At 34.8% G+C, this 13,767-nt stretch overlaps 1 protein-coding gene across 1 annotated transcript in view; it reads left to right on the top strand.

The window, feature by feature from the left end:
• Positions 1–13,767, top strand: part of LOC115214978 (atrial natriuretic peptide receptor 1) — an 853,780-nt gene that overhangs the window by 797,757 nt on the left and 42,256 nt on the right. Inside the window, exons 16-17 of the mRNA XM_029784078.2 lie at positions 2,088–2,237; positions 6,538–6,661. Coding sequence (XP_029639938.1) covers positions 2,088–2,237; positions 6,538–6,661 — 274 coding nt within the window. The remainder of the gene's footprint in view (positions 1–2,087; positions 2,238–6,537; positions 6,662–13,767) is intronic.

Here is a 13,767-nt window from a genome sequence, read left to right on the forward strand (position 1 = left end):
TCTAAGTTGTATTCCATGGGTTTGCATTAAATGAATAAGTATCATAATAAACTGTTATTTGCCCAGGGAACAGTGAGATCTGAAATTATTATTATTATTATTATTATTATTATATGTTTGACTTTTCCTTTACATTTGTACAAGTTGGCTCCAAGTCTCACCCAGAGACCTCAAGAGACAACAAGTTAGAAGTTCATGTTGGTGTTATGCCTACGGTGCCATATATTTGGTTTTTTACATAGTGTTGTTCTAGAGAATGTTTAAGAAACCATAAGAAAATTATGTGTTTGTATTAAATATTATTATTACTATTATTACTATTATTACTATTATTAGCTGGCAGAATCATTAAGGCACCAGGCAAAATGTTTAGCAGCATTTTATCCATCTTTACATTCTGGGTTCAAATTCAGCTGAGGTCAATAGAATAAGTACCAGTTGAGTATTGGGGTTAATGTAATTAACTTAACCCAACCTCTTCCAAATTTCAGGCCTTGTGCCTATAGCAGAAAGGGTTATTATTATTATTATTGAGTGAGAGAGCAGTTCATGCCATCAAAGTGACACTGGGGTAAAATATACGAAGCCCAATATACCCATCATGACTACCCGTCTGATAAAGGCACACCAGGCACATGCATCACAACCATATGTGCGCGACATGGTGATCTCATATCAAGATAAACAGCACATGACCTTGCAGGTGGGGCCCAGTTAGAATTTTCTTCAGGTTGAGTAGCCCATCCCGCTCAAACGGTCCCTGAATAAGGGTTGTTTAAGGATGTTGAAAGAACCACCCATGTTTCCAGAGGTGAATTATTCAAACCCCAAAGAATCCCTCTCAACACATGGCTATGATGCTCCCCCACTACTTCTGCTCGTGATCAGAGATGCACATATCGTCAGCCACTAAGGGACATGCTCAACTGGTTAAGGTGAAACAACTGACAAGCAAATCTGTGGTATTGAGCAGAATATTTGCTGTAGCCCATCTTTTATACCAAGACAAAACAATGTACATGATAACACTTCCAATCAGTTAAGATCAGAAGCCATGAGAGCCATTGCCTGGTACTGCATCAGGGCATTATCATTATTATTATTATTACTATTGAGTGAGAGAGCAGTTCATGCCATCAAAGTGACACTGGGGTAAAATATACAAAGCCCAGTATACCCATCATGACTATCCATCTGATAAGGATACACTAGGCACATGCATCACAACCATATGTGCGCAACATGGTGATCTCATATCAAGATAAACAGCTCATGACTTTGCAGGTAGGGCCCAGTTAGAATTTTCTTCTGGTCAAATAGCCCATCCCACTCAAAAGGTCCCTGAATAAGGATTGTTTAAGGATGTTGAAAGAACCACCCATGTTTCCAAAGTTGAATTATCAAAACCTCTTAGAATTCCTTTCAACACACGGCTATGATGCTCCCCATTACCTCTGCTCATGATCAGATATGCACATATCGTCAGCCACCAAGGGACATGCTCAACTGGTTAAGGTGAAACAACTGACAAGCAAATCTGTGGTATTGAGCAGAATATTTGCTGTAGCCCATCTTTTATACCAAGACAAAACAATGTACATGATAACACTTCCAATCAGTTAAGATCAGAAGCCATGCAAGCCACTGTCTGGTACTGCATCAGGGCATTTATTATTATTATTATCATTATTATTATTATTATTATTATTATTATTATTATTATTATTATTATTATTATTTTAAACTATTATTATCAGTTGGCAGACATCAACACTAATCAGCAAACAGTCTGGTCACTGAAGTTATAAACAATTATCAGTTCATTTAGATTCAAAGGGTTAGATACTTCTGGCAAATGAGCCACTTGTCAAACACCAGTGTCATAAAATACTCATCAATAAGCTGAGTAGTTTTGAAAACATTATCATTGTCAAAAGAGGAAGATGATCTCCTGTGACATAAACAACAGTGATTAGCATATTTGCATTATAATCTGCTGAAATATATTAAGAATAATTATATATCAGTTAATTGTTAAATATTTATATTTTCCTTTACTAAAATTATTAATTTTCTTTTATCATCAGAGACGGGGACAAAGGAAACCTTTTGGATAACCTTTTGTCCCGTATGGAACAATATGCCAACAATTTAGAGGCATTGGTGGAAGAGCGAACTGGGGACTTTCTGGAACAGAAGAAACGAGCAGAAGACCTTCTTTACAGTATGTTACCAAAGTGAGTAAGTTTTTCAACTAGCAGTACATGAGGATAGATTGGCTGTCTTCTGACAGATTTCATTTCAGTGCAGTATGTGACCATCTGAGTAGACTGTGTTACAGAATGACTATAAATATAGATTGTAAATAATCTATATTCAGTAGAGACAAAGAGACAGGTAGCCAGATGTTTCTTGAAGATTCACAGAGAGATGGGCAGGAGCCAGATAGACATATGTGATCACTGAGATATAGAAATGCAAAATATATTTCCTTTGTTAAAATGAATAAAAAAAACTCTTGGTATATTTCTCAAACCAAGAATGGTAATGGTGGTGGCAGTGGTGGTGATGATGATGATGACGATGGCAATGATGATGATGATGATGATGATGATGACGATGGCAATGATGATGATGATGATGATGATGATGACGATGGTAATGATGATGGCAATGATGATAATAATGATGATGGCAATGATGATAATAATGATGATAGCAATGATGATGATGATGATGACAATGAAGGTAATGATGATGATGGTGATGATGATGAGGACAACGATGATGAGGTTTAAAAAAATAATGTCAATAGAATTAAACAAAGCCACTGAATTATTTTATTTAAATTGTTTGAAAAAGTATTTTTCTAAGATTTCATCAAAGTCTAGTGATTTGTTGGATTCCGTTTTTTCTGTAATTACAGAAAAAACTGAATTAATCTGTTATTGACAACACAATTCATATCACGGTTTGAATTACTCATACAGATATAATATACATGTATGTATATGTGTGTAACATTTGGGAGGTGTTATATCATTTGTAAGTGAAAGCACATGGCTTAGTGGTTAGGGTGTTCAGCTCACAGTCGTAAGGTCATCAGTTCAATTCCCAGTGATGTGTTGTGTCCTTGAGCAAGATAATTTATTTTATGTTGCTCCAGTTCACTGAGCAGGCAAAAATGAGTTGTATCTGTATTTCAAAGGGCCAGCCTTGTCACACTCTGTGTCTTGCTGAATCTCCCTTGGAATCATGTTAAGGTTAAACATGTCTATGGAATGCTCAGCCACTTGCATGTTAATTTCATGAGCAGGCTGTTCCATTAATTGGATCAGTTGGAACCCTCATTGTTGTAACCGACAGAGTGTCACATTCATTGATGTCATCTTTCTACAGAATTCAGTTTAGTTATTGTTGAAGTATGAATAGAGTAAGTGGGAAGAGTTGTCTTACCATCACATATGAAGACTATAGACTGTGTTACGCAGCAAATGTGCATGCACACACACACATGTGCAGATATCTGAGCCTAGATATCTTCAGTCATGTACCTATATCAGAAGTTATTATTTGCACTTTTGTGGAATGAGTTGTGCCCATAGCATCTCAGGTTCGTGGAGACAAGTGGGAACAATGTTGTTAATGTCTTTCTTAGTAGTTGTAAGCTGATGACAGTAGGAATAACTTGGCTATGGAGAGAATTCTGGAAAACCAACATTCTGGAGAAGAAGAACTAGCTGAGGCATGTCAAGTGTTTCATATAAACTAACATATATTCTACATCAGTAAATCAGACATATAAGATAGTGACCTAGCAGAGTTATTATAACATAGCTAAAATGGTTTTGCAGCATTTCATACTACTCATGGTCTTCCAAGTTCTAAGAAGAACAAAAGATATATCATGGGATCAACTTATAAGAGTTTGTTTTCTGCAACAGTTTACTTCAGAAATCTGAAATATATCCAGTTTTTTTTTTGTTTTTTTTTTCATATATACCAAATTATCTTTAGTTGAGAAATGTCATTATTAAAACTATTTATCTCATGAAATTGTCAAGTTCACTGAAGCAAATTGATTTGCAGAAAATACCAATTCTGTTGGTATTTGGTAGATATTTCACATCATGATCTGTAGTCAAGGTCTGGAGTCCAGCCGCTTAACTTACAGCTATTGGTTGACTCTAAGCAGTGATGTACATAAAATATGAATTAAACTACTACAATAAGATTTATTTTTTCATTATTTTGATTTGTTGTCTGATGCTCTGCTTATCCAGTCTATCATTTGGATCTTCAGATTTTCAGATGAACATTCAGAATTGACCAATGTAAGCTGGAATGCTGGTTTCAATTTATCTTTTGCTCTGTATTTTGCCTTCTTTCAGAGTCAATAAGTACTGGTGTCAATGTAATTGATAATTCCCCCATCTCTCTCTAAACTTGTTTGCCTTGTATCAAAGTCTGAATCAATTTATCAGACATATACATTGCATAAGTACATCATAAATTTAAATGTATCCCACATCAGTGATATATAAGACACATACACAAGGGTAATGTTTCAATGGAGAGGGTTCTGTATAAAAACAGAAACACACACATAGTTCACATGATAGATAGGTAGCTGGGCAGGTAAGAAGGCCAGCAGGAAGTAGGAGACAGGGAGACTTAACATCAACAACAATTCAGTCAAGGTTATCTTCAACTGTTCTATAAGAAAACTGCTTCCATTTTTGTGATATAGATATAGATGACTTATATCTCTCATTCTTTGGATAAACTGCTCTGGCAGAAATACACAAAATACTCTCCCAGCTCACATAACTCAAACCAAGTGAATTTATATCTCAGCCAGATGTTTCATACCCATTACTTCCTGTTTGTTATTGATTGTGTTAGCAAAACAAAAAGTAACATTCCAATTATTATTATTCAATGTAGCTTTTGCACTCTTCTTTTTATCTGGTAAAGAATGCACATATATGTATCTATCTATGTGTTGTTATTGTTATTATAGTTCAACTAGCGTCGCCATACTAGCATTGGAATTGTTCAAATTAATATTGTTATCTGTCAAAAATCAGTAATTTTGTCACATTGAATGCAAATATTCTGTTGCATAATTAAATTTCTTTTTCTGCTGAGGTTTTATTTTTGTTTTCTTTCTGTACTATTTTGTGGTGAATATTGTTTGGTTTTGTTTTTTGTTTTTTCTGGGGGAACATATCTCTTTGTGTTGAATATTGTTTTTCTAGAGATAACATCTTAAGTTGTAAACAGAATAAATTGCATTAAAAATGTTCTAAATTCAAAGACCTTATGTCATCATTAGTTTGGAGAGATATACAAAATATTTCAAAAGAATCCTCTGAAGAAAATTCTAGGGAAGGATCCCTTTTTTTTTTTATCCTTCAGTTCATCATCATCATCGTTTAGTGTCCGTTTTCTATGCTAGCATGGGTTGGACGGTTCTACTGGGGTCTGTGAAGCCAGAAGGCTTCATCAGGCCCAGTCAAATCTGGCAGTGTTTCTACAGCTGGATGCCCTTCCTAACGCCAACCACTCCGTGAGTGTAGTGGGTGCTTTTTACGTGCCACCCGCACAGGTGCCAGACAGAGCTGGCATGCATAGTAAAAGGTTTGAAATTCCACGGGAGCAAACAGAAGCATGTCTGAAGAGGTGAAAACACAACAACAACAACAGTAGTAATAATGTTATTTCTGGCATAAATGTGTTATACCTCATGCAGACTCAAGAAATCATGTCATAATTAAAGTGAAATGGCTACAATTGAGGAGCAAAAAGCACATTGTGAGATCCACTACCAAAAGTTTATGCTTTCTTAAGCATTTTACTGCAGAAATCAGATATTTATCTAGTTTTAAAGACCAATTTATCTTTTGATGAGGAATGTCATGGTTAAAATACTAACTAATTTAAGAAAAAATACTAATTTCATGACTCCAGCCATGTTGTACTGAGAAGCTCATAAGAAGGGTGAAATGGCACTATCTACAACTGCAAGGACTCTTAGAAAGAAAAGAAAATGGGTTATATGGGAAAATATTTCATATGTTCTCTCACTCAGAAGAAAAGGATTTCCTATAATTATTAAAAAAATATAAACCCTGGAGCAGTTCTCTCCCCTTAAAAGGAATCTTCACTCTCTCTTCTATTTCTAAGTAAATTCTCACTATCTCCCTCCCTCTCACTCTTTCTCTCTCACTCTCTTTTACTCCAAAAGCTACTATAGATGGCTGCAGCAACAGCCTCTAATCAAATTTTCCCACCAATTCTATTTTTTGGAAGATATTTAACATCATTACTAAAATAATTATGAAATTTAATTTTACATTAAACAGTTAAAGCAGTAATAGCAAACCAAATGGTTCTGGAGTGTCTTTTGTTGTAGTTATTTTGTTGTCTTTTTTTAGTCTTTAAAACTTTGTAAATCATTTCTCTATTCTCATGTGTTTTCAAATGTCTATGACTACTAGCACTAAACCAACTTCTCAACATTTCCTTTTCAAGGTCTGTCGCCGGGGCATTAATTCGGGGTGAAACTATTCAAGCTGAAGAGTTTGAAAGCGTAACCCTTTTCTTCAGTGACATTTGCGGTTTTACTGCAATGTCTGCAGAAAGCACTCCCCATCAAGTAAGTATACCATACCAAGTGTCCTATTTTCTTTCTGTTCCTTCCATTCTGATCTGTCTGGAGAAATTTTCAGAGAGGAGAGTGTTATTGTCTCTCATCTTCATTTTTTCTTTAATAGATAATTTCATTTCAATTGCCATATTACATTGTTTTATATTATATAATATATTTTACATTATAAGGTGGCGAGCTGGCAGAAATGTTAGCACGCCGGGCGAAATGCGTAGCCGTATTTCGTCTGCCGTTATGTTCTGAGTTCAAATTCCGCCGAGGTCGACTTTGCCTTTCATCCTTTCAGGGTCGATAAATTAAGGACCAGTTATGCACTGGTGTCAATATAATCGACTTAATACATTTGTCTGTCCTTATTTGTCCTCTCTGTGTTTAGCCCCTTGTGGGTAGTAAAGAAATAGGTATTTTGTCTGTCTTTACATTCTGAGTTCAAATTCTGCCAAGGTCGATTTTGCCTTTCATCCTTTTGGAGTTGATAAATTAAGTACCAGTTGCGTACTGGGGGCGATCTAATTGACTGGTCTCTTCTCAAAAATTTCGGGCCTTGTGCCTAGAGTAGAAAAGAATATATTTTACATTATATGTTACATTGAGTTTTATAATTAGTGCAATAACAAGCCGATGTTTATGAATGTATGTGCCAAATATAGCAGAAGGCATTGGCTGGTGTCAGGCTGTAGCAGAAGACACATGCCTAAGGTGGCATGCAGTGAGGCTGAACCCAAAACTACATGCCTGAGAGGCAAACTTGTTTTCTATATAGCCATACCTGTACTTATCTCTCTCTCTCTATCTATCTATCCTCCTCTCTCTCTCTCTCTCTCTCTCCACACACACACACACACACACATATATATATATATATATATATATATATATATATAGGTAGTCTTATTTATTTAGAATAATTTGGGTGAAAACCTCGTAATGTACATTTAAAAGTTCTTATGGCCCTATTTGGCTACCACATCATATACTACATTTAGGTATATTCCATTAATCGTATTCCACTCGATGAAGCACCTACTCATGGCTGTTGCTGAACAGTATTCAACTGTATAATAATTTGAAAGAACTCAGCAACTTAAAGCTGGGACAGAAACATATGTTCTTTTGCTCCTTATGGCCTTAATTCACCACCTCTCTTCATCTGAAACTTACCCCACACATATTTCTAAACACCTCCCACCTTTAACTGTCCATCCCCTCCACCCACACACCCGTACTATGCCTGGCTCAGTACCCTCACCACACCCCACTTTACATCATTATAACACTCATACACACTGCTCAACTCAGTACTCACACCACACATGCACACACATTCATACAAACATGCACTCACACACACATTCCTACTCCACATACACACCAGCACCCAACACCTTCCATTACCCACACTACACACCATTATGCTGCTCATACCCACACACTCACCAGTACCCTCACTACACACGCCATTATACAAACTCCCCTGCACACTGTTCAATTCAGTACCTACACCACAGACCATTATGCACACTTTCACTCACACACATGCATTCACACATATCTTCCCATCCATACACACAAGCATCCAATACCTCCCACCCTGACTTTTGTCGCCCCTATTCCACCTCACACTTCCATGCATTTCCCCACAACACACTATTCACTCCTAAAAGCATACATTGCACATGCACACAATACACCTGAACACAGACAATATACACAAATAAACATACACAACACACACACACACACATGCACACACTATAGTGTCTCACCCACACACATATACACACCACTTGAACAAGCACATATTAGCAGTTACACACAAGTGTTTGCACATGCACACACACAATAGCTTCACACATACTATACACACCCTTACACATATACACATATCCATACACACACACATGCACACTCACAGATACATGAAACACACATCACTCCATGCAATGCAGACACTAGGTTACTTTTACACATACACACACTCCCATATGCATACAAGCCCACATAATCTTAAGCTCACCCACACATACATTCACACATGTTCACTCCCTTCCACACACCCACATTCACACACACCATTCTCACATACACACATGTCCTTGCACACCCTAATTCTTCCTAGGCACCGTTATTATCTGCCTGTCACTCAGCCTCTTTCTTCCAGTCATTTCATCATGTTGAATCATTAATCCCTACACAGTTTTTATCTCTCAGTTTTATTTTTTCTTGTTCTCTCTCTTTTTTTTTTCCTCTCAACCCTTTCTGACAAAGACTGTGGGATTAAAATGTCAAAGACTTTACCATTCTTCCTGAACATCAAACTAATACACCTGCTTGTTATTCCGTCACCAGTCCTCATCTTTTGTTTTCTGTAAATTTTAACTATATTATATAAAATCGTTCTGTCTGTGTGTGCGTGTGTGTGTGTGTGTCTTCTCGGATCTCAGGCATCCTCCATCTGATTCCACTCAAACTTGATATGTAGATACTAACAGTATCAGAGCATGTATAAGTCTTGAAAAAATTACAAAAATCGATTCCAGGTGAGAATGCGATTGATAAAGCCGTTTTGTCCTGCTTTTCTTCCGTCAACCTGTACATAACTGCACCTTCCATTTTTTGTTGGTTTTGTACTACTTAAAGGCACGTTTCTTTCCTGCCAAGCTTACTGTTTAAACCATATTTGTGTTCTCCCTGTCAACAGCCTTATTATTACTGATACTTTAAACTCTTCAGTTGCATATTTGTGTGAATAAAATCGTTTTTCTTTGGAATAGACAAAAATTCTATCTTTATTTCTTCTTTTGCTTGTGTCTCAAATTTAGGTTAAATCAGTGTTTCTCAAAGGGGGAGCCTATGAGACGGTCAGACAAGTTGTTTTGAGAAAATTTTGTTTAAATTTTTGACAACGCACCACCGTCCATTGGATGGGGAGCACTTTGCTCGTATATATATATATATATATATATATATAAATATATACCATCAGTGGATCACATATCTGAAAATGAAGCACACTCTAAAGGATAGAACAGTAATGTATTTACATGCAGTTAAATATATGTCCAGTCATAGATTGATATGCCCTCCACCATTAGCGTCTGATGAGTTGTCTAAAAAGGCTAAGTGCTTTATGGATGCGAAACTATTGGTTACTCTATGAACTGGACATACATTTAACTGCATCTAAATATATGTGTGTGTGTATGCGTACTAACCACATGGTTCCAGGTTCAGTCCCACTGCGTGGAAACTTGGGCAAGTGTCTTCTACTATAGCCTCAGGCCAACAAAAGCGTTGTGAGTGGATTTGGTAGACAGAAACTGAAAGAAGCCCATCGTATATATGTATGTGTGTGTGCGTGCTTGTGTGTCTGTGATTATCCCCCCCCCCCACTTGACAACTGATGCTGGTGTTTTTATGTCCCCGTAAGTTAGCAGTTCAGCAAAAAGGACCAATAAAATAAGTACTAGGCTTACAAAGAATAAGTCCTGGGGGTCAATTTGCCCGACTAAAGGCGGTGCTCCAGCATGGACACAGGCAAATGACTGAAACAAGTAAAAGAGTATATATGTTTATATATATATATATATATGTGTGTGTGTTTATATGTATATATAAATGTTTATGTATATATATATGTTTATATATGTATGTATAAATATATATATGTGTGTGTGTGTGTGTGTATATGTTTACATATATATATATATATATATATATATATATGTATGCATATATATATATATGTATGCATATATTGATACTTAGTATATATGTATGCATATATATATATATGTGTGTGTGTGTGTGCGTGTGTATATATATGTTTATATATATATGAAGTAGTTGGGAGTGTATATTTGTATCATGTGTGCTTTTGGAACAGAGCATCTAAAGGAAAACTAAGATCAGATTCAGAATCACATAGAAAAAATAAACAAAACTAAATACCCCTTTCAGTCATTGAGGTCCAGAAAATTGTTGTCGAACATTCTTTAAAATTTATTTCTAATTATTCAAGATATTGATGGAAATTTTTCTGCTAATTTGATGACTTTTATTAGCTGTGTAGTTGTTCTATTTTACAAGAGGTACACAATTTCGGAGAGAAGCGAATCATTTTTAAGAGGGCACAAAAGTTTTAGGAGATAAAAGAATTTTTAGGTGAAGCAGAAAATGTTAGGAGTTCAAAATTTTTATAGGGTTCAAATCATTTTAATGTAGAAACAAGCTTCTACAAAAAGCAGAATCTTTTTAAGAAGACAAAATTTTTATGAGGATTAGAAAATTTTTATAAGTACCAGAAGAGTTTTAAATTAAAATTTTATATGTATAAAGAAATAATATTTTGATATTAATAGTGCAAATGAAGCTATTGATTTATGTGAATGTTGATGTTTCATTCAATTAATTTTATAATCTTATGTAAAGATTTTACTGTTTTTCAAATAAAGGCAATATTTTTCTAGTAAAATTATTTTTTATTCCCAATACATTATCTTCTTTATTATCGGTGAGTTTTTTTTTTTTTTTCAAGTAAATTCAATTTGTGTAAAGTTTGTTTTAATGTTCAATATACAAACTGACGGATAATCAATCTATATTAGATATATAAAAAAATTTCAGATTCTTCTTCAATATTATGAAATAGTGATGAGCGTTTACCTATTATCACAAATACATATCCACTCAAAATCTTGACAAACAGACTGCCACAAATTTAGAATCTGGAAATAAGATAAAACTTTTTGAATATTTTTTTATTCTATCTTCAGCTATTGTTCCTAGAAAGAGAAGCTTCTCGATTTTGAAATATTCTATGTACTCCTTATGATGCATTTCTGCATGACATAAACCAGGGTCAAGTTAGTATGGGAGCCAATTTAATAGTGAAAATATCAGATTTAATTTATTAGTAAAATTCATTTACTTAACATGGCTTAAATTTACTCTTAAATAGTCATGGCTGAAAATCAGGTTATTTGCCTGGACACTTGACCATGTACCCATGCTATTATATATCATCATCATCATTATTTAATGCTTGTTGTTTGTGCTAGCATGGGTTGGATGGTTTGACCAGAGCTGGCAAGTCAGTGGGGCTGCACCAGACTCCAGTCTGATTTGGCATGGTTTCTATGGTTAGATGCCCTTCCTAACAGCAACCACTTTTCAGAGTGTACTGGATGCTTTTACATGACACTGCACAGGTGCTTTTATATGGCACCACACAGGCACTTTTCTGTAGCACTACATACAGATGCTTTTATATATATATACTGTTAATATAAAATTCTCAGTACTAAGTATCAATGATTGCCAAGTATTAGCAATGTCACTGTAATTCTTCTGATTGGTAACTCTCACTTTGCTTCTCTGGGCTATGAATATTATCAGGAGTAAATTTCAAACAATTACAAAGAATACAGAGACAGGTACATCAGCAAAATTTTGTCTTTTAATTTTACAGTTGGTCATACAGCATAATTAGTTGGTTACAATGACCAACACATGTTTCTACTGCACAGAGTAAATATAGTTGCACGTATAGTTATACATACATATATATATATATATATATATATATATATATATTATATATATATATATATATATATATATATGTATATGTATGAGAAAAAGAAAATGGAGAAATTAATATATAGACATCAATTTATTTGAACAAATTCCATTCAGTATAACATCAAATTCTTTACAGCTACAGCTGTTTCGATACACAATTCAATTTAAAGAATCAAATTAAATTAAATTTATTTAAATTTTCATATTGGATATCGTAGGTTTGGTATTTCATCAGGGGACAGAATTTTTAGAAAGAAGCTACATTTCAACATATTGGTTAACCTTTCATAGACTTAGATATGTGTGTTTTAGCAACAGGTGTATTTAAAAAACCGTTACTATTCCTATGTACTTGTGTGTGTGTTAAAGTATTGAAAGCTACAAAATGATGACGAATCAAAACAGGGTTCTGCAGATTCTGCCCAAGTTGCAGATCTATTAAGTATTTATATTATTTTTATCTTAAGAAGGGATTTTGCTGAACTTGCAGGAGGTCTTTATAGGGATGATGCCCTATTTGCAATCAGAAATCTATCTAGTAGAAAATTAGAATTACATAAGAAGGAATTTTATAGTTTTTAAAAAAATTTTGAACTCCCCATAACAATTGAAAATATACATGAGTCAGTTAACTTCTTGGCTGTTAACCTAAATCTCATTACTGACTACTATGAACTATACCACAAGCCTAACTCCAATCTTAAGTATATAAATATTGGAAGTAATCATCCCAGTTCTGTAGAAAACTTTTTGATATACAATATTTCTAGCAGAATTCCTAATTTATCACCTCCTAAGGATATTTTTAATAGAAATGCTGACTATTATAATATAGCACTCAGCAAAGCTGGGTATTGACAGAAATTAAAGTATTATGTGCAAAATATGGACCATAGTTGCTCTGATGGCATGGATGTTACTCATGATGGCAATTATTTTAAAGGACAAGGTAGAAATAGAAATAAGGGTAGAAATAATAAGGGTAAATGTCCAATAAATAACAATGATATACAGAATATGGAAACCAATTCATTGCCTTGTTCATCGAATAGTTATCTTAAAGTTAGGACAAACCCTTCATATGTATTATAAGATTTGAAAATTTGAAAATTATAATGTATCTTCTGATAAGAACAACATTATTTGGATGATTATTTCATTCGCCAAGCAAATTAAGAATAATTTAGCTCGATCCTTATACAAACTTTTAATAAACATTTTACCACATAAAAAGCACCCAGCACACTCTGTAAAGTGGTTGGCATTAAGAAGAGCGCCCAGCCATAGATACTACGCCACAACAGACAATTGGAGTCTGGACAGTTCCCCGGCTGGCCAGCTCCTGCCAAACCATCCAACCAATACCAGCATGGGAAACAGATGTTAAATGATGATGATATATACATGTATGCAGATTAATATCCATCTATCCCTAACTTTCCCTCTCTCTCTCCCTCACGTTTCTTTTCTCTCTCTCTCATAATGAATACATGTCTCACTCTCCTTTGTTT

This window comes from Octopus sinensis, linkage group LG8 (genome assembly GCF_006345805.1).
Source record: "Octopus sinensis linkage group LG8, ASM634580v1, whole genome shotgun sequence".
Classification (NCBI taxonomy): domain Eukaryota; kingdom Metazoa; phylum Mollusca; class Cephalopoda; order Octopoda; family Octopodidae; genus Octopus; species Octopus sinensis.